Source organism: Fulmarus glacialis, unplaced genomic scaffold, assembly GCF_000690835.1.
Source record: "Fulmarus glacialis isolate BGI_N327 unplaced genomic scaffold, ASM69083v1 scaffold4341, whole genome shotgun sequence".
Lineage (NCBI taxonomy): Eukaryota > Metazoa > Chordata > Aves > Procellariiformes > Procellariidae > Fulmarus > Fulmarus glacialis.
Genome location: NW_009191804.1, coordinates 52,860 through 78,792, shown reverse-complemented (window position 1 = coordinate 78,792; position 25,933 = coordinate 52,860). Strand labels below are relative to the sequence as shown.

The 25,933-nt window shown below is 40.0% G+C and overlaps 1 protein-coding gene across 1 annotated transcript in view; it reads left to right on the top strand.

Annotated features, from left to right (window-relative positions):
- GRIP1 (glutamate receptor interacting protein 1) overlaps positions 1-25,933 on the top strand; it is a 129,952-nt gene that overhangs the window by 69,648 nt on the left and 34,371 nt on the right. The window contains exons 10-15 of the mRNA XM_009586815.1: positions 10,285-10,432; positions 12,031-12,200; positions 17,101-17,256; positions 22,440-22,626; positions 23,407-23,552; positions 25,168-25,248. Coding sequence (XP_009585110.1) covers positions 10,285-10,432; positions 12,031-12,200; positions 17,101-17,256; positions 22,440-22,626; positions 23,407-23,552; positions 25,168-25,248 — 888 coding nt within the window. The remainder of the gene's footprint in view (positions 1-10,284; positions 10,433-12,030; positions 12,201-17,100; positions 17,257-22,439; positions 22,627-23,406; positions 23,553-25,167; positions 25,249-25,933) is intronic.

Here is a 25,933-nt window from a genome sequence, read left to right as displayed (position 1 = left end):
GAAATGCACCTGGAAAAGGCTTTTCACAGTTTCTCCTTTACACAAATTCAGTAATTACTGAATTACTGAATTACAAATCCATATACCTTGTGAGCACTGGAACATGTTCAAAAAGATAAAAGTCATTAGACAGGGGCATGAGAGGACCTGGAATCCCTCCGAGCCTGGCAGCAGGAGCTGCTCTGGCAGGAGGTAAATGGCTTGTCCTGCGGCAAAAGAGGAGCCGCATAGGAACCTTGCCAAGGGTGACCCTGGCAGCAAGCTGGCAGGCTGCCTACTGAGGAAGCAGATGAAAGAGTGCACTTCTCATTGCTGGGACTCTGTCAGTTATGGGGTGCTTGGGTTTCTAGAGGTTATTGCTTGGTTGGGATTTGGGGAGAAGAAACGTGGGGAATTGTTTTTGCTGGAAATGTACGCTGCGGAGAACAGGGGATATTGAGACCTTCTTTTACTTTAAATGTGTGAATACTCCCAGTAGTCCTGTTTCTGTATTGCTTGGAACAAGCACTGGGAAGGAAAAGCTGGAAATATACAGGCAACAGGTAAGCAATCCTGGATTATTTTTGCAATGTGGGATCAAAGAGCTTATGTACAGAACCGCGGCTTCTGTGTTGGATTTGAGGGCAATTTGACTAAATTACTTTCTCTATTTCTTTGAAATGTTTTTGCTGAACTGCTGCTCAGGCAATACCAAAGCGGAAAGAGAGGGCAGTTAATAAGCTTGTTTCCTGACTCCTTCTACCAAAGTTTCATTTCATGAGTGGTTGGCATCGAACGGCAAAATATCCTGTGCAACCCCTGAGAGCTGCAAAACTCTCACTCTGTTCCTCGGTGCATAAATATCAAGGTCAGATCTCAGCCTTGACCTTCTGCATGGTAGTATTTTATACCGTGGCTGTGCCAATGCACAATTATTTATAGGACAGCTGTGCTAGAGCACAGATTATTGAAAAGAGACCAAATTTGGGGGGGGAAAAAGCGGTACTGATAGTGTGAACTTGTAGCATCAGAAATTCATATTATCTGTTATGGACAATGATGTAGAGTTTACTTTAATTTTTCTTTTCTTCTGGTTTATAGTCACCTAATAGGCTTTGCAGAAGAGTGTTTTAGACTAGTCTGAAACCTCCTGTCTGTTCAACCAAACCAAGTCTGTTGATTTCAATGTTAGCAGAAGCACACCCAAAGTCAGCTTTCCAAGGCAGAGACTGTGCTTAGCTTGTGTGCAGAGGTCACTAACGCATGCAAATAGTAAGTAATCGTGAACGTATGAAACAGTATGGCTCAGTACAGAGGACCCTTGAGCAAGGTCTAGTCATGCACCTCAAGTACGCCAAGCAGCCCAGCCACATGGGAGTGGGGCTGCACTTGGGTCAGCCACCCTGGTGAGAAGCAGAAGTGGCTGTCACAGGCCCGGCATCTCACTTGTGTGGCTCTGCGGCTTCCAGGGCTTCAGCTCCCACCGGCATGGCAGGGAGACAGGGTATCTCACTCAGGTATCTTACTACCACAGCATTGACATGTCCTTATTTGCCTTAACTGTTTTGTGTGCATGTCAGCTCTCTTACCAAGGTGTCCAAACTGTCCAGGGCACGCCTTTGCTCTGAAGCTTTTGGGAATATCCGAGACGCCATCATCCTAGTAAAGCCCTGGGCAGATGGGAACTGTCAGCTTGACACAAAATTTGGGTGTTCGCAGTGTTTGTTCCAATCTGTCAAGTGCTGGCAGTGAGAGGCTTTGTGCTCTGTAGGCTTCTGAAGAGAATCAAGTCCCACTCTAATTATTACTGTTCCATTAGATGGAAACTTAGGGTCATTATGGCAAATAGACATAATTTACGGGTACTGCAGCACTTTATATTATCTATAGTAGCGTATACTTACAGGCATACTTTTGAGACTGGCAGATGTAAAATTGGACACACCAGCTGTGCCTTAGTTTGCAGGCAAAGACGCAGATTGTGTTGTCCTTATTTGTTCTATTTGTTGTGGTTAGTCATGCGAAAGGGGTTTAGGCAGGCTTTTGTGGTCTGAATATGAGAGAAAGTCTGAGAAAGAAGGTCCACAAGCAGATTTTGAGTACATCCCCACCTACGCTGGCGTAAGCACTTTGAAGGCAGGGGTGGTTCTTCAGCTGGTTAGCAGGCATTTCTAAACTGAGAAGGATGGTGGGTCTAAGGTTGCAAAGTATGAAAATAGGTAAAGGCAGCTCCTAAGCTTTTGATTTTAAGAACTTGGCTGAATTAGAGGCATATAAATGAACTGCAGGAATTAGGCGAGGAGAGGAAAATGGAAAGACTGTGTCAGTCAGTTGACAAGAATGTGAAATCGCTTGTGTACCGGGGAGGAGATAGGCAGCACATTAGTTTAGAGAATAATGTCTCCATTTCCCACTCTGAGGTTGAGAGGTCCCTCTGATTTCACTATCATTCATTCTGCTGGCATCCTCTTGAAATTATTCCTATTTTTCATTTTTGAAATCTGATTATTCTAAAGGTGAGAGGGTGTAAAATGCCATTGGTAGCTTTTTTCCTTAGCAGCAATTTCATGTTTTTCTGTGGACTCTGTGAGCTTTCTTTCAATTAGTAGCCCAGCAGCTCCAGTGCCGTGCTCTTAACTGGCAATAAGGAAAAAGACACTACTATTATAATACTCTTTTTTTTTTTTTTAAGTAATGTTCTTGCCCCTCTAATACTAACTGAGCCGAGTAAAATTAGAACAACTGTTTCTCATTCTACAGCCTGCCTGAAACACACAGATACTCCCTAATCAAGGGAACACTAGGAGCACACATATTTTGTGGTAGATTATAAGTTGTGCCTTGGAGACTGTCACTGAAACAAGAAAAATATTTAATTTTTAAATAGTTGTTTTATTATTAAAGAAACTACCATACTCTCTCCCCGAATATTGCTTGCAATATATAATGCCAGCTTACTCTATTCCAAAATATATTTTAGGGTAAAGTCTTACATATCATTAAGCTTATTAATGTATTCTGTATTTCAGTTCTCAGGGAGAATTAGAAACACTGTCAATGACTTTTTGCTTTTCAGCCATCATTTTCAGTCCTTGCTAGCTGGCATTGATTCTAGTTTTCCCATAAGATCTGAGATGAAAAAAGGTTACTGTTCTAAATGAAGCATGAACAAAGCCAGGGTGCAAACGTTATCCAATATTAGTAGAACAGAATACCAAGGTCAGTACTGTGCATCAGTACCCTGTGTGTGGTTTACTTATGACCTTTAGAGTCACAGAAGTATGAGGAATCAAATAATACTGCTCTGAATGAGTGATAATGGCGCTACCCAGCTCTAGGGCATCTTGAAAGTTCTTCCTGTGCCCTTTAGACACTGCAGAAGTCTTATTCCTGCCTCTTTTCCTTGATGCTACTTTCCCTCTTGAAAACATTGACCCATGATCCCAATCTCAATTTCTTAATTAGATCATTTAAAAAAAAAATGTAATTAATGTTCCCTTTTTGCAAAACGGAGATTAGGGATTTGTTGAGATCAAATTATCTTTGGAGTACAAGGAAAGGATATTACATAAATAAGCAGCCACCCCCATACCACCCCCAAAAATTTAGTATTTAAACAACCATCAGTCAGCTCTGTGTGTGTAAGGGAGACTTAGCTGATCATCTAGTTGGTGTTAAATATGAATGAATGAAAATGCCCCTACAAAAGAAATTTAAAATGTTACCAAGATAGCCTACGGAATATTTTAGGATGTGGCTGAAAAACAGTGCCAAAAGTGGGCTTTTTCATCTCTCTCATCTGTGACCTGGTGAACTACAAACCTGGGGAAAGAAGAGGAAAGGTGTTAGTGGAGAGACGCGCAGAGGAAGGAGAAAGGTGGAGAAAAGCTTCCCCACTCTCAGCAAATCTTTCTCTTGCACAGCAAAGTAACTAGCCATTTCTGGTTTTGGCTCTTGTTTTGCTGGAGACCGTGGAAAAGGCAGACAATTGGAAGAGGTCCACCACCTATTGCTAGGGCAGTCTCAGGGAAACATGAGAAGGGAAATAGTGGGGCCGTGGTACAGTAGAGGATTACGAGTCTCACTATTGCAGATAGGGATACGATCTTGCCACTGGACTGTGAGGAGTTGGGACAATTTTAAGGGTATCAGTCTTATAGAGAGAGCGTTTTAATGGACACAAATAATGTTCTTTCTGGGTTGGTGTTCATTTAAAAAAAAAAAATAGTCCTTAAGAATACAATAAGCAAACCACATGGAGGATGACAGGATTCGTTAAGTGCAGTTTAAGATGCTGTTTGACAGTAATGAATAGTCTGCTGGTTAATGAAGAAAAGTGGATGCACTTAGAATCCCTGAGCGCTTTTATGTTGCTCCACTGTCAGCTGAGAAGTGCTGTAAAGGGCCTTACAAAATGGTCTGTATGGAGAGTGTTGCTGCTAAAGCCACAGGTCTTGGAAACACAATTCATCCAGTCTGTTAGAAGTTCTGCCTGTTCTTTGGGTTGGTTACCTGGGCTCAAATTTGTACAACTGGCCATGGATTTTAAGTGCCCTGTAAGAAATGTATCGACTCCGATTTTTGCATTTCAGCAATCTGGCTTTCCAAAGGAATGGCAAATACTCAAATATCCTGATGGTAAACCTATGGTATGTCTGACACCTGAAATCTTGAGCCATTTCTGGGAAAAAAAAAATGGTTTTAATGTTTCAGCTCCTGCTACCTAGTACAGAAAACAGGGATCCTAATCCCTACCACACTGATTCTGAATGGACGGACACAACTATGCCTGCTTGGCATTCCCCACCATCAGTTATTCTGTAAAATACCCTGTTGCAACTAAGTGTGGCAAGTAAAGGCCCAGGTCTGGCAGCAGGAGCTGGGACTGCTGTCATCCCATTCTGTGCCTTACATACCAGACTCGCCACTGCAGTTTCTAACTGCCTTTCACTTGTGCATTGAGTGCCGACAGTGGCACGTTGGTTGTTTCAACCTTTCTAGAGTAAGAACCAACTGCAATAGAGTGTTTTGTATTGGACCCTTTCTGTAACTCGCACTGGTTCACATACATAAATATACACGCACCCCTACATTCTGTTGTACTTTTGTTAAAGAAAGCAAGTTCAAGGAAATGGCCATGCATTTCTGCATTTAAGGACTTTTGAGGGTCCGTCTATGAGAGTTTACTCAACAGGGAACAATCAATGACTGTCCCATATACATCAGAGCAGTAGCATGTGTGATTGCTGAGTGGGTGCTGGAAAACAATAATTTATTTTTGTGAATTAAAGAAAGAGCACAGAGAGAGTAGAGGAAAGCAAGAATAAAGTGTAGGGCATTTGGGAGTCATGGGGGATTCAAACTGATTTCTTCAAATTTATTTGCTGTAAATGTTCCGTTTTGCTCTTAAAGGAGGGAGTGTCAGAGATTTCAGATTTTTTCCCGTTCTCAACAATCTTCCTTGACTTCACTAAAATACAACTCTGGGATTCCACCCAGCTACTGGTCCAATCTTTGGATATTGGTACTAGAAATTGTGGTTTAGGGGTAGAAGGTGTTTTTTCTTTTAGGAGCGCTATAGAAAGATAGCCAGGTGTCATATGACCTGAGCTCAGTGAGACTTTACTGCTCTGAAAATGTAATCTGGGTGTCCCATTGTTCTAATTAACTTTATGATTTCTGGACTAGTCTGAGCATGAGGCACACAGGTCCTGGTAAAAATTAGAGTTACAGAAAAACAGAGAGAAGATAACGAATAGTGTACTGACAAGAAGTGAATGGACAAAAGAAAGCTCTTACCTGAGAGAGAGATTACTCTACTTGCTATTTGTGGGCTGCAAAGATTTTGTATGAAGGGAACAAAGAAAAATGTGAGGAGCAGAAGAGCACATTTTTTTGTCCAAGAAAAAATATTTCTGTAAAATACTGGCTTCTAGTTTGACAGGAGTGAGACACATTTAGATCTGTGAATGCATTGCTACAAAAGCATTAAAACTTTGCAGTGGGAGAACTGCAAGGTTTAAGGAACTATGCATTTAGTTACTGATCTGAACCAGCACAGACTTGCTATATTTTTTTTCTGCTTTCAATCAGAGAATCACAACAACAGAGAAGGCTACGTGGACCTGCTATATACAATTTTAAGGTGAAAAAAATGTTAGCCGCTGGACACCTAATAGGGAAGAACCTTGGCAAGAGGAAAATTAGTGTGACATAGTAAGGTATCCACTTGTTTATCACTCACATCATTGCTAGAAGATACAGCAGCATCCAGGCAAGATCAATAGCAGTCTTGTGGAGCTGTGTGTTTCAATTGGTTCAGCTGGCTCTTCAAGGTCAAAATCTGTTTTGACATCCTTCCTCCTTGTCTGGCTCTTTTAAGCTGCTCAAAAAAATTATTTGTACCTTGTATTGCCATGACTTCTGAAAAAAATAAGAAAGCGCCCAAAACCTTCCAGTTAGAGAAGCGAGAAGCTCCAGAGCATAGGTAGTAGCAACAGAGCTGTGTTCCTACAGAAACAAGCTCACAGTATAGCAGCACTTCCCAGCTTTAAGTACAAGAAGGCTTTGTAAAGGAAAAAAAAAAGCATCATAAACTAATAAAAGTTTGGTTTCCTGTGAATTTAGTGTCATTATTGATTGCAAACTATGACTGAAGCTTTTCCCTTTTTAGGGCATTTATAGGTACATGTAGATCCTCTGCTGCCTAATAAAAGCAGCTCATTTTTTGGCTTCCCCACTGTGGGAATCCTGAAAAGGTTTTCTGTCCTCCACCACTCACCACTTATTGAACTGGATTCAACAAGCCGTGAGGATAGGTAAGGATTAGCAGATACATACGTTTACAAGGACATAAAGAAATGCCTGTAATGTGGTCGCTTATCAGGCTAAAAGAAATTTTTTTTCAACTTTCAAAATCATTTGTGATTATCTTTTGATGTGAGGGAGGGTGGTGATACTGCTTATTTTATCCAAAACTTTTTATATGTCATATAGTATATTATGCATCATAAACGTATATTCAGAATAAAACCCCTTGTTGCCAGTGATTTAAGCTGTCAAATAAAAAAGGTATGCTGCTATCTAGCTGAAGAAATGTATTAGCATGCGGAAAGCAATGCTGCTTCCTCTGGGAGGTTTTAATCAAGCCTCTTGTACTGATTGAGATGCAGTGCTCAAAAGTGAGAAAAATGATTAACAAAATCAAAAATCTAGAGCATTTTTCACGCAAACATTCATCAGTATATCTTATGTAATTACATAGCCAATAAATCAACATAGTGTGTAAGTGCTTCAGTCACGGTGTAAATATCTTAATGATTGAAACATCTTCACGCATGAATAATTTATATCTGTATGATTCATTTTTCATATCCATGCTTTATTTCAACATGATAAACTAATCCTTCTCTGTCAGGGAATGTGTGCTTGATTATTGCTTTCTGATTTCTCTTCCTTGTGTTTATTTTCCACAGTTAGACACACTCCATTTCTTTTCTTCTGGTTCCTCTAATGTAGTTATCGTATTTATTCATCCTGTCTGCCTTGGTTTGCCTTCTCTCTGCATTTCAGCAGGCACATGCAAAATAACGCTAGGGCGTAAGCTGATCATGCGTTTCTCAAGTAACTCTGGAGCAGCATCTTGAAAGATTTGTTCATTCTCAGCAGATATTTGCATTTATTTTCCTCTCCTCTCCTCAAGGCAATCATTACAGAAAGAACTTGCGATAGGCCAATAACAAATTGAGCTTTGCCATTTTCTGGATCAATGTGATCAATGTGAGTTCAAACCTTTCATAGAATCATTAAGGTTGGAAAACACCTCTAAGATCATCGAGTCCAACCGTCAACCCAACACCACCATGGCCCCTAAACCATGTCCCTAAGCGCCCTATCTACTCATCTTTTAAATACTTCCAGGGATGGTGACTCAACCACTTCCCTGGGCAGCCTGTTCCAAGGCCTGACCACTCTTTCGGTAAAGAAATTTTTCCTAATGTCCAATCTAAACCTCCCTTGGCGCAACTTGAGGCCATTTCCTCTCGTCCTATCACTTGTTACTTGGCAGAAGAGACCAACCCCCACCTCGCTACAACCTCCTGTCAGGTAGTTGTAGAGCGCGATGAGGTCTCCCCTCAGCCTCCTCTTCTCCAGGCTAAACAGCCTCAGTTCTCTCAGCCGCTCCTCATAAGTACTGTCACAGTACTGATGACAAATGTTGGAGTCTTCTTCCCATATGTTTGTAAATGCAAGCTTGTTTGTAGCTCCAGAAACCACTGGAATATTCAAGAAGAAAATAATTGTTTCTCAGCGCAGGAATGGAAATCGGGAATTCTTAAATTCTGCTCTGCTGCACATGCTTATTTGGCTGTATGCAAGTCACTGCATGCATCCTGCCTTACTTAGACCCTTAAGCAGGGTCTAAGACTTAGACCCTTAGAGGGTCTAAGACCCTCTAAGACAGGAATTTGATTGCCGTAACCTCCTTCTTCAGTGACTAGAGAAAGACAGGTAGCTGCTGAGGGCAGTTCATCCAACTTTAAAGCTACTTAGTGCCTGAAGCTGGAATGCTTCTGGGTGAACTCTCTTCTTTTGGATCACAATTTAAAGTTCAGTTCAGATTTATGGAGCAGCTTATTTTGGTAGTGCCTGTGGAAGTTCAGCCTTTAAAAAGTCAGTCCCAGTTGGGCACAAAAATGAATCACTCAGAATTCATGGGCACTTTCAAAAATACTAAATCTCCCCTTCAAATCCTCAGGTTTCTAACTGGAAAAAGACAACAGGAATATAAAAATTATTTCAAGTTGTGGAGGGAAAAAGGAGTTCTATAATAATTAACTGATGCTTTACTGGTATTGTATGTTATTCCATCCAAGCACCTTTTTTCACTTCATGTATTATACACTTCTATATTCAGTTTCCCTATGTTGTGCTCTAACTAGGAGGAGCACCTGAGCTGAGTGTTAGTTGATCAAGCTCTCATTCCATTTCTTGTATCATGGTATATAGCTTGTTAGTTTTGTACGATAATACTTGCTTTCACAGTGTTTCTTTTCTGTGTCAGAATTACATTTTTGGACTAATTTGCTCGATTTAAGACTGAATGGGGTATCTTGACATCTGTCTTTTCCTCCATACATTGAAGCCCAGCTGCACTTCTTTTACAGCTTCAATCTTAGGGACTTCTGAGAGACATTGCAGTTGAACATTTTTTTAGTACTCTTACAGCAGGCTCCAGTACTCTGTGAACACGAATCTTTGGTAACTTTGCTCCAGCATGTCTTTGCTTATTCATTTTTCCTTATTCTGATTCTAAGCACCTCCAAAGGCTTCTGATATCACTTTCTTTGTCTCGGTCTTTTTATGTCCTTAAAGGACACCTTTGCCTACTGTATCTTACTCCACTGAGATCAGCTGTTGATCGATCGGTATAGGTTAGTAGGAATTCTCAGGCAGTCTCCAGAATGTACTTCACCCTTATCACTGCCTGCTTTGTTCTGGCATTAGGAAGCAGCCTGCTGTCTTTTTCCTTTGTTCTGTCTAGCACTTGTCTCTCCTGGGCATAGTTCCTCACCACAGTCCTCAATCATGACTGTTCCTGCCTCTCATTTTTCTGCTTTCATGTTTCAGTGTTGGTCATTTACTATCTGTGCCCTGTTGCAAGTCAGTACTTTATCCAGTGACAGGCTATTACAAGAATCTTCTGAACCTCCTTACATGCATTTTGCTTTAACTCCTACTATTTCTAGCTGTCATGCCTCCTGCACTTTCTCCATTTTCTCCTAAATTGTCCTTTCTTTTTGTGAGGGATTTCTAGTAGACCCTTGCTTCACCTTCTTCATTTAATATAGCTGTTGTCCACAGACCTTCCCTTTCTGTTCTGAAAATTAATTTAACATCCTTCTCTAACCTATTGACTTCAGTTCATTTTTTTTTTCAGATAATTTTCTACTTTTTTTATTAATTCTGTTTCTTCAGCATGCCTATTTTAAATTCCAGGTGATTTTTAGCTTAGTTGTGCAAGAGATTCGCTAACACATCCTGGTTCCCTAACCTGGTCCATCTCTGATTCTGACATCCTTAGAAGCTTCCCGACATTCCAGATTCACAAACCTCCTCTTGCTTTTATTGGTTTCAACATTAAGAACTGATTCTTGACACCTAAACTGATGCTATTCTGTAATTTCTTTATCTGGCATGTTGTCTGGTTAGATAAATAGAATAGCCATGGAGATTTTATGTGGGAAAATATGAAAATGTACCACATTGGTATAATACTGATCTTCTGTTGTCTAATTTTAACAGATTCAGTAGCAACAGCGTCTGGTCCACTGCTAGTTGAAGTTGCCAAAACTCCTGGTGCTGCTCTTGGGGTTGCACTAACTACCTCGATGTGCTGCAACAAACAGGTCATTGTCATAGACAAAATCAAATCTGCGAGTATTGCAGACAGGTGAGTGTGATAGGGGGCTGACACTGCAGGTCTATACATCCATTTTATTTCTACTTTCATTTGGTTTGGTTTTAAAGAAACCCTCCCATTTTTGATGAATTTAATTGAACCAGATGCTCTCAAGGTTGCTAGGTCTTAAAATTAGCACTTTGTCAGATCGTTGTTCCATACAGCTGAGTTTAAGACTTCCAGGGCACCATTTACTTTAGCTCATTCACATGGTATTCAATGACATAAGCCAGCCCCCATGTAGTGTGTGACTGTCTGCTTGCACTGTGCAACACGGAAGTTTAGAAGTCTGCTCTGACTATTAAATGTAATGCTGCAGCAGAGATTAGTATTTAAAAAAATAAATAACCCACAGGAATTCTTAAAGTAAGCATACAATATGGAACAGCTGTCAAGGGAAGTAAATTTCGAGGCTTTGCAACCTTGAAGTGTTCTTTTAGAATATATCACTCATTCTTGTGGCACAGTGAAATGGAACTCCTTATTTCTGGATTTTTTTATTGATATTTTAGAATATGACTGAGGTATTAGGAAGACTGGCTTCTGTATTTTGGAGTTATTTTGCAGTAATTTTTCCACTTCATTTAAACCTTTAAATAAAACCATTTAAACCATTAAAAAAATGATAGGTATTTTTCCCCAATGGTCTAAGTCTCTGTTAACAGAGCTGTGGGATCTTTTCTGGGGTGCGTGCGTGTGTGTGTGTATGTGCTTATACATGTAAGTATATTTCTATATACATATCTCTATCTAAAAAATCCTTAAATACTACGTTTCAGCAGCAAATTCCTCCTGCATGTCCCCAGTCACCCTACCTTGTAACTCCTCTTTGACAACGGTGCTTTTGGTAGCACCCACTTGTAGCAGTGAGTCTACAGCTCCTCTGTTTCCTACAGTAGAAACTTTGAGAGTGACGGCCATTGATCCAGGGGTGTTCTCCAGTTCAATGGTGCAGGATGCTTTAATTTTCTCCCTCTGTTTTTTCCCATTTCGCAGGGGGTAACCAATTAAAGGAGCTGTCCACTTGACTGGTACGTCGGGATGCTGACTGCTGTGTTTGCATTTCTCAACTCATCCAGTAGCCAGTCTCTTGAGTGCAGCGAGATTTAGCAGATAGCCCCTCTCCCCACCCCACTCCTCAAGTCACCATGCTAGCCCTGGTTTCATTATTTGTTTGACTACTGCATAATTTCATCGTCATTTACAGCTTTTGTACTAATAAATGTTTGAACTATAACTCAAAAAATGATGAACTGGGTGCTTGTGTGAGGGATATGTGACCAAGATATTTGAGTCTCCTTAAGCTCTTCTCATTTTATTCTGCTGCCATTCACACATATTTTTATAGTCAGCTACCCCATTCCAGTTCTGTGAGTGATGTCTTGGCATATACTGTATTAACTGAATTGTTTTTAAGGTTTATACTAATAGATATAAAGTCTGACCAGTGACAATGCCTACAAAACACAAATCTCTCTTGAAAAAAACGAACACGCTCATAGTTGTCATGACCAGTTTGAAGGCAGTAAAACTCATTTTCCAAGCAAAGAGCATACCTGATCATACCGAGTTTTTCCCCTTTTATGTAGATGTGGTGCATTACATGTAGGAGACCATATTCTGTCCATTGATGGCACCAGCATGGAGTACTGTACGCTGGCAGAAGCAACGCAGTTTTTGGCTAATGCAGCGGATAATGTCAAACTTGAGATCCTTCCTCACCACCAGACACGGCTAGCACTGAAAGGCCCGGAGCATGGTAAGAGGATCTGTAGCACCAAATACCCCTTTCTTTTCCTGTCTTTTAATTTGCCAGCCCTTGCTGAATGGTCAAGAAAGCTATCGTGGCAGTTGTGTCTGTTTCAGCTCCCCAGGTTATGCTTCTGCAGTTTCTGAGAAGCTCTGTGTTTTCTTGGCCTTAATGTACCCTCTGAGATTCCTATGGATAGAGAGGGAAATGTTTTACTGAGAAATGGCTCTGCACACTTGTAGATGTACATAAAGACACCTGTTGACTCTACTGTTGCAATCATTTGGGGGGCAACTAGGTACTTCAGTAAATGAATCTCTAAATTGCTTCTTAAATTTAGAGGGGGGAGGAAGGACCACAGCCAACTTGTTTTCAGCATATTGACTTGATAGTCTGTTATGACCACTTCATTAATAACACCTGTTCTCCCCTAAAATACCTCAGAAAAACCCTGTATTTTCTCTTGTTAATGGCATTATTAATTGTCATCATTTTTTAAAGTACTTCTGAGATTGCTTCATGGGTTCATTGTCAGTGCTTATGAAAAAGGTTTGTTTGGAAACAGTTCCCTAGATCCTAGCCCTTTTTCACCATGATATTTATTTCATACCAACATGCTTGAAGAGAATGGCTTTCCATTTTCAAATCGAATATATATAAAATGTCTTAGTATTTGAAGATGGGAGCTGCCTATCTTGTCTTCTAACTAATCCTGAGAAAGTGGCTAATTCACAGTATTCATAAATTCAGTCTGAAATACTGCATATTGATGGACATCAAAGAAGTAACAAGGGTTATCAAATACACAGAGAACAGGTATCTGTGTTGCAGCATGAACCAGTGGTACCATTTTCTCAGCCTGTGGTAGTGTGCTTCTGCTTCCTTTAGACCAAGACAAGATTTCTGAGGCCTAGGAATGTTAGTGATGGTAAATGTTCTTGGACATCTATCTAAGATCCAGGCTGTCCCTGGATAAGCGATGCTCTAGTCAGTTTGTCAGTGGTGAATATTGAACTATTAGTGGCTGAGGAGACCCTAGTTTCTCCTAGACCAGGGTGAACAAAAAGTAACTCTTGCAAATACCATATTCTTTCATTATTCAGCTGCACCTCTTTCCCCTTTCTATTTAAACCACTTAGAGGGGCAAGGGAGCAGGGAGTGTTACTGCAGAAGCAGAATGAGATGGAGACCAAATTTTGCAATATATTTCCATTCTTTTCATTTTTGATAGTACGTTGCAAACAGATCTTTCATTTTTTTGAAGCAAAGATGTCAAACAATCAATTTCTGGCTGATTAAAGAACCTTTGAAGAGTGTTTCTTTTGGGAAGATGAGTACCAGGGCCAAAGATTTGTGTATTACTTGAAGGAGTTGGTTTCTTAACCAACATTTAAAACAAATTGATGCTGTTAATGTGCTAGTCACCTTGACCCCATGTAGATACTTACAAAAATGATGCTCTTGCCACGCCATAGTTAAGAACTGGCCATTATGAAATCATATCAAGGGGATCTGCAAAAGCTACATAAGCACATCTTTTGGGGAGAAATCTCCCTAAGGTAATAAAGTTGCTTTCTGAAGTAAAGCAGAATAACTAGGATGTTTACAGCCCTTCCCAGCCCCTCACCAGGTGGTGCTACTCCAAGATCACAACCAATTCAAGGTGTAACATGTTTTATGGAAGCAAGTACCCTCTTGGAAGCAGCCTTTCATCAGGTGTGGTATGGTCTAGATGCTGCAGAGTTTGAAAAGCTCCCTTTATGTGCCTGGGATAAGCTGAGTCATTAGGGCTGTATCTGTTGAGCTCAGTTATTGGTCTTATGGGAACATGTTAGGAATTTAAAATGGGCAGGAAAGTCAGTATATAAAATAAATTGAAATTTTAGCCCTAAAATAAAATCGAGAGCAGTATAAAAGATCAGATTTTTTTTTGTGTTTTTTTCCTTTATACTGTGCTGCTAACATTCATTTCTCTTGCTGCCCCATTAGTTTTATGTTCACTGTACACAACCCTGGGTTGGAATAGATCAAATTACTGCTAAATTACTACAGTTACACATGATAGGATTTTCTTTTACAGAACTTTTGTTGAATTGGGATTATCCTTCTACAAGCTGAGCAAACTGAATTTGTGTACCTTCCCACTTTGTAGGACATCTTTATCACTACTCTCAGCGTGAAAATAAAACATTAAAAAAAAATCAAAGACTACCAGATAATTTCCTGCTGGAAGCAGTCTTTTTAATTAAATAAGGCTCACAGCAACTTGAAAATAATGAAAATCCACCTGGCCATATTGTTCTTATCAGATTTTAATTTTTACACCATAGTTAAAGTTTGGAAATCTTGCTGTCTGTGCACGTAATCAAGGAGACGGTTTCATCTGAGAAGATACGATAAGTCTGTAAGATACATATGGCCAACAGGCTGCTGCTGCTGTTTCTGGGACTTTTCTGGCTGACGTGAGATTTTCCAAAATGTCCGAGGTCGCTGGTGCCAGTGGGTGAGGTACTCTGAGGCGCAGGCTGGCCGGTGCGCTGAGCACTCCTGGTGCTGGTGTCGCACCCCACCCTCACCTTTGTTAGCTGTTGAGGGGGAAAAAATTAAAAAATTAATTATTTGGATTCAAACACGTGTCAGGGCACAGCAGAGGTGCCTCCCAGGGAGGGATGCAGGCCCGGGGCACAGTCCCAACTGCCCCACAAGGCCATGGGGACATGGTGGGCCCCTGTACTTTCCTTTTCCTCTCCCTTCCCTGGTGTGTACTCCTCGCTGTAGTGACAGGCATTGCTTTTGAGTTAATATATTCAGACAATTAGCAGATAATTACTCATGTAATATGAAGTGAAACAAAACGATAGCTTTTCTTCTGGCAGTGCACAGTGCTTGCTGTGGTGGCTACCCTTTTCCCCCTTATTTTGTCTCACGGAGTAACATGTGAATTCAAGGTGTGGGTCCAACTTAAACAGCCAAGATTTTTGGCTACTGTTGAAGTCCAGCATGGGGTCATATGTGTCTGCAGACATTATAGATATAGCAGGTAGCAGAGAGACACAGGTAATGCAGCTCATGGCCAAAGGCAGTAGCAAGTTTCATAGCACAGGTGAGTCCCTTGGTGTTTTTAAGAGAAAAATTCAGTGAATAGTTCCCATTTTGAAGTGTTCCTGTACAGGTTCAGCAAGGACAAGGCTACGCTGAATTTAATAATGACGAGACTGTATTTAGTGGAAGGTCACTTCAATCGTTGTCCTTCAGTATATGACACATTGGCTGAAATGTTTCCCGTTCTTTTGGTAAATACTGGCCTTCACTTTTAGCATATCCCGGACTCCCCATACTTAGAATCAGCAATTAAATATTGTCTCTGATTTCATATAGAAAATTATCATTCTAAAGTTTTGAAGATCAAGTTTAAAAAACATTAATTTGCACATCCAACTAATCAATAAGAACTCTAGGTTTTTGTTTTCCTTTATTAACTGGACGTCAGGATAGAGTTTTTGTGCTGCTGGCCTAGGGAAGTCATTTACTGCACAGAATAGCTTAATGCTAACAATAGATGGTGGCAAAATTAAAATGTCAATGCAGTAAATTGAAATGACTGGCAAGTAAACATCTCCATTCTAGGCAATGCTATGTATAGTATCTGGTTTTATTTTTTAATGTAGATGAATGCAAGGAGAGACTTATTAACGTTCAGTTAGTAGTCATATATAATAATTTAGTATTTTCTTAGTAAACGTAGTAAGTTTGCAATCTTAGCTCCTAAAGCCAGAGGGAGATTAGAAACTGATTCAGTACTAATCTTTTTAAAAATAAATACAAGGAAACAAAAAAAAAAAATCAGAAGCATTTATTCTGAGAAGAAATATCATTTCTGTTCCTCAAGTTAGCACCCCCTCGTAAGAAGACAAGATCAGGTTATTTATTATTTAATTTTATTTTATTTCCAATTTATTTTCGGTTTTTGACTTTTTTTTTGTTTGTGCAATTCAGTTACTTTTCCCTCTTCTCTGGTCCTTTTGTTTTCTGATTTTTCATCATCCCTTCATGCGGGCAGTGAAGGTTCAAAGAAGCAACAGGCAACTTACCTGGGATTCGTGTGCCAACAGCCACAGCAGCCTCCTCACCTACCACCATTATAACACCTACCACCCTGACCATTGCAGGATGCCAGCCTTGAAATTTCAGAAAACGCCTCCTCAAAAAAGCCTTCGTAATGTTCCACACTTTTTTTTTTTTTGCTCTCCTCCTCTTCTTCTTCCTCCTCCTCTCTCCCCTCTTCTTTCACTCATACTTTTCCCATTTCAGACACTAAAACCTTTTCAGTTTTATGGATGCTACACTTTTTCATAGCCATGCCAAGGTTATTTCTGACATTTTACACCTTTTCCTTTCTGTAACAAGGCAACCTTTGTAGACAGGAAAAGGCTTGAAAATTCTCAGTGAACCAGCTCTTCAGCCATAAGAGTAGACCATTAGATTTGAGTAGTGTATATAAAGCACGATCTTTGAATGCAAAGCATTGCTTACAAATCTTTTGTCAGAAATTACCTACTAAAAAAGGCATTTCTAAAATCAGTGTATCTAGACATACTGATCTGCATTGGTTCATGGATATGTGTTGAAAAATTTAATTTAACGTGCTTCGCCTAAAATAAGTTGTATACTATGAATGTACTTTTTGAATCTACAGTATCGTTATTAGCTTCCAGCAGGTATTTTCATGAAATGCTGACTTTACTTTTACCTAGGGTCACCTATGTGGTTTAATGTCTTTGTTACTGGAAATGCACAAACCATTCCTGTGCATCATACACATTATTTTATTCATTGATGAGTTACAGGCATGTGTCGCACTCTTCCATGAAGACTGAGTGCTGTGTGCCAAGTGTTTGATTTCTTACAGCAGCTTTGGTGTCTTCATCCTTCTCTCCTACCTCCATGAGTGCATACAGCCTGAGTTCCCTGAACATGGGGACCTTACCTCGCAGCCTCTACTCCACCAGCCCGCGTGGGACAATGATGAGGCGGAGGATGAAAAAGAAGGACTTCAAAAGCTCCTGTAGGTGGTAACAGCATTTGCTCAAAATGTATAGTGAATGGGTGGAGGAGGGGGAAGATACAGCGAAAAGGTACAAAGTACCTTAATTAATATATATACTAGGCAGAAGAGAGAACAATTGGTGTAGGGAAACATCAGCATAAAAATATTTGTCCAATGCTAAAATGAGATGAGTAGAGGCCATGCGGCTTAACTATCTCATCTGAAATGTATAAAGCAATGTTTTCTTCAGACAATCCTGGAAGAGTTTGTTATACCGTTACTGAAGTGATTTTCAAATTCCTTTTTCAACTCTTCCCATTTCCATCAGGGAATAGAATTCATAGCTGAATAGTCAAAAACAGATTGCGAGTAAGTTCAACCAACTATCGCATTACGGAAGGAGAAGAGCTTGCCACACTACCTCCTAGGTAGTTTTAATTTTTACATCTACACCATAACCTGTACAGTCATTTTTGTGAGGAAGAGCGACAAATAACAGTGAAGACTAAATAGCCTTGTTTCTGACCACTCTCTGGGATTCAAAGCATGAATTTCCCAGGTTCGGTAATTTCCCAAGCCAGGGTGGATATATTTCAGGCTGTTCCACTTTGCATATTGCAAAGTATTCACTGAGCCAGAGAAAGTATGGTTATATCAGCACGTTGTTTCCCAGACTCCATGTAAGTGCCATCTCTCCTTTTGGCTTGTCCGTCTTCCTGTGATCCTCAGCAGCTCAGTTCCTCCAGAGCAGGAAAGTGAGAACTGCTCTGTATATCATCTGCTCTGGCTAATAATGCTCACAGGTCAACTCTGGAAAAACTGAGTTGCTGTGCATTGCAGCGCTGCTGTCCCATATTAAAAATTTCCCATGGTCGTAGCAAAATCAGAGCAAACCAGCAGCCTCCCTATGGAGTTGAGAGGAAACGTTTGAGAGAGGAACTGAGGTTTTGCTTTCTTGCAGTTTTTTGTTGCTTGCTTGTTCTTATTTTTTTTGTAAAGCAATATTTTTACATAATGTAATGCCTGTAAGTGCATTTTTGATTTTTAATCTGATCAGCCATTTTTCACAACTCATCTGTTGACATGTTAGCTTCTAATGCATTCTTTTGGGTCAGGGGGAGATAGTGCGTCCAGCCGTGCTATGGTATCAGTAGGGGTTCAGCTGTTACATGTCCTCATGTGCACATGAGAAACAGTAGTAATGTTACACTAATACGAATTGATTTGAATAGTAAAATAATGCTGATGCAAAAAATAGTTCTTCGACTGTGCTATAGTATAGCTGTTCCATGCAACAAAGGACTGTTAATCCTGAAAGCTAATCCTATTATGGATCTTGGAGACAGCTGTTACTTGTGTTATTATATTTTTCAGATATTTTTCCTTCAAGGAAGCCTTGCCCTGCACTTTGCTATTCTGCAAAGGCTCAGAACAAGGCCAGTGACACTAGATTGAAGTGGGACAGTCACATAAGCACTGCAGCCCACCTGAAAGATTCCTCAAGTCAGAAGGCCCTGGGGATGCCAGGCTGCTATGATTAAACAAATCTCTAGCTAGGAGGAATTAGGATGAGGCTTTGTTGTGGGGTAGTTTATTATGCATTTGCATTGTGAGGTCTGGATGGATATAGAGCATATGGAACTGGCCCCATCACTGAGTGAGTCTGTGCCTCACTACAAGCAGTGACTGTATAAGCAACACTGAATCAGGGCTGGCTTTGGAGGAATTGGCTGGCCAGCCAGGCTTGCTTGCCCTTTCTGCGAGCTTGCTTTTCAGCCCACGCAGAGTTTCTTACTGCTGTTGCTAGACTTATACCCGTACTTGTGACTGCAGTAACAGCCAACTTAAGAGACCCACACTGGATTGAATGTGCTACAAGTCACTATGATAGAGAATGACTGGTCCTGTACCCTTCCACGATCCATAGACAGGACCTGGAAAACCTTGCTCTTCTCCCTTTGTGGGAGACTCATGAGAACCAGGTAGCATTGACTGCTGTCCTTTTCATAGAAAAGAAGTAGCATGCTCTCTTAATTTTAGTGATTTTTTTTTTTTCTTTAATCCAATTGGATCATTTGAGGGCTTTATTAATGTAACTCTTAATAAATCTTTTAGGATGTCATGAGGGAAAAAAAGGATGTATTGGTGAAAGGTGCTGTAAAGTTTACATTGCCGATTATTTAGGAAAACCTGCATAACTTAATGTGATCATGCCAAAATGCATGATGATGAAGTGTGATGGTACAGGGGGTTACAAGACTTTTATGGCCATGATTTTGCAATCAGTGCATTAATTACACAGATCTTTCCAAACGTGGCTGTAAAAATTGAAGGCATACCCTGCTGTCATGTGCTTTTTTATTCTTTCTCTGCTTTTTTTGGTTTTAAAGTATGGTATTCATTGTGGAAACACTTAGATTATTATTTGGTTAAAATTTAAATCCTGAAGTATTTTGTAATAGGTCCATATTAGTAGTTGAAATTGAGACACAATTTTATACCAACTTACATGATAGTTACTAGGGCTGCATACCTGGTAGAAATTAGAGAGGGTCTTAAATGTGCACGGGTGCTGTTTTCTCAGCACATCCAAGCTAGCTGCTATCAGGAGGAATAGTGAACGTTTTGCAGTTTCTCAAGGGTCAGAGCGGGAGGCTGCAGGCATAATAATCCATATACATACCTTTAAACGCATCTTGCTCTGCTGCTTATACAGCTGCAGGAATAAAATGAACAAGTACATAATCTTTAAATTCAAGATTATTACTTACATAACTGCAGAGCATATAGTAAACCAGCCCCCAGGACTGTTGCTAAGAGCTGGACGAAAACTGTACAAGTATGCTAAAATGTACCCCTAGCAGTAGCAACCAGGATTCACTGGAACCACATATGCATTCATGCCCCTTTTTAAAAGCAATAAGGCTGCTTCCTGGCCTGTAAAACTTCGAATTCATCAAGCAGCCAAAAAAAAATTGCAGTGTTTCTTGCTGCAGTTATTATTGAGTTACAAACCCCAACATGCTCTAAATCATGGTTTTGGATACCTGTGGCATTTTATAGAGGCTTAGCAGATAGCTGTTGTTACATGATTTGGAAAGGGTATTTCCATCTCTGCCTTTTTTGTTCCTGTTTCTGTTTCATTTTCTTTGGGAGTGGGAGGAGTTCCTAAATGTCACTTTTGAGCATGCACATCATCAAAATATTTATCAGGGTGCGTTTTAAGTCCCACAAAGAGTAACTTAATTTCCCAGTATGAAATTACTAGGAAAGGCCCCCAGTAGGACCTTAGCTGTCCTAGAAGTTGAAATAAATGTTGTAAGACCTTTAGGTTCCTGGTACGGTATTAGAAAAAGAGTAAGAAAGCTGAAGAGTCAGCTAGATGCCTGCTGCAGAAGAGGAATGGACACATAAATGATGGGAGACACAGACGCAGCTAACAAGTAATTGTTGTATGACCTTAAAGAAAGGGAGCATGGAACTTTTCTGAGCTTGGATGCCCTAAATTTAGACATTTCCAGAAGGTGTGTTAGGGGATCCGGTATTATATTAACTCTGAATTTATCTGGTTTAGCCATATTTTAGCCCTTGCAACGCTGAGGGCTGGAGAAACCTATTTCTCACATGCAGTAAATGCTAAAGCTGGTGGCCATTTCTAAGAACAGATTATTAATATTTGCATTTGGGTATGAGCATGTCTTACTCAGTGCAGATAAAAGAAACAGTAAAAAGGAAGCTATTGAATAAGTGAAATAATACGCAGTTCTTGCAGAGGAAAATGAAAACAAGAGATGGCTGAGAATTCACAGTAATTTAGAAAAGACGGTTTCAGAGTTGAAAGGAGCTTTGCTGGGAGAAAACAGAAACCCATGAGTTTTTTGGCCAGTGAAACCTTTGCAACAGAATTGTTATTGCCGACTGTGCCACATTAATCAGATTTTATACTAACTATTTCAGAGCAAAATTCTAATGCTTGTAGCCCCAAGGTGCAGGAAATACTTATACAACCTCTGACAACTTCGTACAGCTGTGCTAATATTACCTATAATGTAAGAACAAGAACTAATTTTTTTTCACATCTAAGAAAAAAAAAAATCCACACTTTAACAATCCCTCAGATAAACCATGAACTAAACTATCCCTCAGATAAACCTTGAACTTTTATCTAATTCTTAGTAGCTACTGAAGGCAGAAATGGATCTTGAAGGAAATTACAGGTGGAGACGTAATAGCGTAGATTTATAACATGAAAACATTCAGAATCCTCAGCATTGGAGGATTATCATTACAATACCGTACCATTACTTTACTGGTCTGAACAGGAATTGAAAAACTCTAGCTTTCTGTGTATGACATAATGAAAGACAGTAGTCTGCCACCAGGGGAATTTGAACAATGATACAATAGGCTCTTAAGCAGAGATCGAAGAACCAAAGGTGCAGTCTCCTCCTTTCATAGGTAATTGCATTGAATCTCAATGTTGTTTTTATCTTGATTTGTTCTGTAATGCAGCCTGTTCAGAACAAGAGTGAGAATAGAGAGAGGGAGTAAATCAGGAGTACAGAAGTAGCTGCCTGTGTTTCTCACAGAAGAGTTTGCCAGTTCCTTTGAGAGACCCCAAAGAACATTTTTTCTCACAATCTCTTGAGATATACTGATTGCTAAAACAGAGGGGTTCGTTCAACTTACACTGTTAGCCTGACAAATTGCTGACATGTAGTAAACATGTACAAGAGGAAGGCATTCTTATTTCTTGCAAGCAAGCCTAGGCCATGTGCTTTGTTGCTAACAACAATGCATTGCTGTGAGATATTCAAAAGAGCCCGTGGGAATCGGCCTGAATAACAGCTGGGCTTGTGCCTCCAGTTCCCTTAGCTCCTGTGGAAATTCTGCTCATGCACACCTCAAACCTAATGCAAACAGAATTCAAGGATGTTCTGAGATTTTTGGGGTGGGGTGTCAAACACATTTATTTTACTCAGTACAAGAACTATCTTTTTGCATTCTAACATACAACCAGAAGTTTTCTGTTTTCTTATATGTCATAACGGTTTATATATAATTTATAAGCTTTAGCCTAAATTGACTTTAAAAGACATGTTTTGTTGATTAGGTTTATTGTACAAATCAATTTTCTCAAAGAGCAATGAAATGTCTGCTGTGTATGAATGTCTGTCTTCCTGGTCTGCTCTGTTTTATAGTGTCTTTAGCCTCTAGCACTGTTGGTTTGGCTGGGCAGGTCGTCCACACAGAAACCACAGAAGTAGTACTGACAGCTGACCCCGTAGTAGGGTTTGGGATACAGCTCCAGGGTAGCGTGTTTGCTACTGAGACCTTGTCTTCTCCACCCCTCATTTCCTATATTGAGTCTGACAGTCCGGCAGAAAGGTGAGGTTCTTTCAGATGACTGCTAAGTACGTTTTGGTGAGCATTCCTTGGGGTACTTTGGGCTTGTTGCTTTCGATTTGTGATAAATTGCAGGGCCTTGCTCGACGGAAGTGTGGCAAGTACTAAACTGTCTGTTCTGACAATGATACTTCACATGCTTGATCAGCTGTAAGAAGAATGACAAGCACCAGGTTTTTTTATCATCCAGAGTCCTCCAGCAGGAGACTGGAAGCTATATTCATGCAAAAGGAAAAAAAAAATTCAGAAGCATCACTGAAGTCAAAATAGTAATAATTCAGTGTGCCATGGGGGGAGGCCATATCCAGCTCTGTTCAGTTTTGGTGCAGAACCAAATCTTAGGGAACACCAGAGTTTTGACTTACTAATGATTTCATTGCAGCATTGCAATTGCATTTTTATGCTTATGTATGTCTCATCAGGGCATGAGAACAATAGTAGTTGCACAGGCAAGTACTAGCTGCCATTGCAGAGCTACAACACCCGTAGCCCAGGGTCAGAGGCAGAGGGTGGGGTGGAGGCATGAAGGCTGTGCCCCTCTTCCTGGGTCCCAGCACCTCGAGAGCACGGCCCGTGCTGGGAGTGCTTGGTAGCGTCTTGGTGGAAAGGGGCAGCAGCAGGTTCTGTCCCCACCCTGTGTCTGGGTAGACTGTTGAGCTGCTATGCCACACTTCTCCTTCAAGGTTAGGTTGAATGTGTTTGATATTGCTGGTTCTGGTAACGTGCGCATCTGATGATAGTTTTGTATCATTGTGTACCAAGGTGTGGGGTGCTGCAAATAGGAGACAGAATAGTGGCAATAAATGGTATCCCAACGGAAGACAGCACATTTGATGAGGCCAATCAACTGCTCAGAGACTCCTCTATCACCAACAAGGTCACTTTGGAAATAGAATTTGATGTTGCAGGTATGAATGTACTGTTATTCTGTCTTGCAAGAAAAGTGAAGGAGTAAATCCCAAGTACATTGCGACTGTTAGGCATCCAAGGTGGGGACTTTCTTCTCACATACACCATTCAGTTTTCAAGTGACCTATTTGAAACGTGTGCCTTCTTGTAAAGCTTTCTCATTTCACGTAGCCCTGCAGCATGCTTCAGAACACAAATAGAAATGACAAATCCTGTAGTAAGATTTGGTGACAGTCCCTCCTCTGAGTTATTTCCGGACATTTTTCTGCCCTGAGATAGAAATATTCTGCTGAGCCCAGACAAATCCTCTACAGGCGAGCTAATGAAATGTTTTACTAGACAGGAAAGTATTATAAAAGGGTGTATAAGCAGAAAACTCCAAAGAGTTTCACTTACAGTATCTCAAACCAACAATCTAAATAAAATAATAGAAATTGAATTAATAAAAGCCAGAAAAATAATTGTTAATGTTGCTGGTGAGTCTCTATTATTACTAATGGCTTTCCTTTCTTCTGTAATGTGTTTAAGCATACAGAATACACCTATAAAATCACAAATTGTGTAAATCAAACAAGTACACATTATATATGTGCCCCACTATGTAAATCCTAAAAACTTTTAAGACTTCTGTGTTCATCTGAGAGTAGCTCCTCTGAAGTCATGACAATGTCAGATGTGCTGTATTTTGCATAGTGTAATTATTGTTAACGGTATTATAAATCATGATGTCAAAAGCAGGCTGAAGGTTCCTAGAGTAAGTCTGTATAATCTTTTAGTCTGCGCACATCTAGTATAATGTTAAAAAAAAAAGCCAAATACAATATGTACATTCATATACATAGCAAATGAAATATTAAAAAATAAGAAAAACAACTAATGAGAAAGTCATCTAAATACACCTGAAGTCACATGTGGTTTAGTCCCTGGATTTGTTTGTGCTCCTCCCATTTGCTCCGTGACAGCAGACTCATACTCATGGTTAGACTTCTCTGCCACATGTATGTATTCATATGTTTCCATAGCTGTAATTTCAATCGCTCCTTTTCAGGCCAAGGCCCAAACTTTTGCTAGCACTGATGCCAAAAGCCAGGATTCAAATACAGTGCTGCATGTTTAAGTGTTTTTTGCCTCAGTCAGCTCCAGGCACTTCTCCATTAGTGATGTTTTGATTCGTTTTCTTCCCAGTGGATGTAGAATCCATGGCAGTTACCTTAGTGGACAGTTAAAAATGTGTTAGACCTACAGCAACAAAAGCCTGAAATCCTTAAAACTTGATCTTTTGTCCTTTTAATTAAAAGTTATCTGCCAGCACTAAAATTTTCACGTGTGCTCGCAGAATTTGCATACAAGCTAAAAACCTGCAGTCTCAGCTGGCTGCTGGCCCGTGCAATCTCAAAAAATTCAGTTAAACCTTAAAAAAAATTGAGTTACCGTGAAATTACCAATAGATGCGTAAATCATACTTTGTATGTCCTACTTCCTTCACTTCAGCGCCCGTGTTTCATCCGTGGCTTGTGACGCTGATGTGATTTCATCAACTTACATGTATAGTTCTGTGCACTTGGAATTGCTGTGCCTTATAAATTATCTAACATTTTAAATATTTTTTTATAGAATCAGTTATACCAAGCAGTGGAACATTTCATGTAAAACTACCAAAGAAGCATAATGTGGAACTTGGCATCACCATAAGTTGTAAGTGAAAGTGCTTATTTTTAAGACCGTGTTTATGGTATAATCTACAGATAGTAGGTCCTGTAGCTATAGACTTATGTTTGCTTTGGTATAAACTTCCTTTTACTTTTTCTAGAAAGGGATGAATAGCAATGCTCTGTCTCTGATGAAATACCATTCTGTAACAGACTTATTCTGTAACAGACTTAGCCTTCTAGTAGTTAAAGAAGCCTCAAGTTTGCCAGGCCTAAAGCTTGACCTATTCCTTCATGCGTGGCACATATTTAACTCCCATTAAAATTATTTATAAAAGAAAAAAAAAGAAAAAAATAAGTCAATAGAATTAGGCCCATGCAAAAGTATTTCCATAGCTGGGAAGTTTAAAGCAAAGTCTGTCATGGTCTCTTACAGGCTCTTGAAAGAACTGCACTGAACTCAAGGATTCTCACAGGCATGAGGATCCACATATATGCGGTTATTTTCTGCTTCAGAACCCAGAGTCTGAAGATACATCCTCAATCTGTAAGACTGCTGGGCAGTCCTAAATGTGCAGGTCACATAGCAAAATCCCCTTTCACTAGGGATTTCAGAGATTGCTAAAGAAGATAACAAGGGTGTGCATTAGTCTGTTTCTCAAAAAGTATTTTTTACTGTTGTTTGAAATCAAAGTGTTTCTATACTTACTTATTTTGCGAGCAGACAGTAA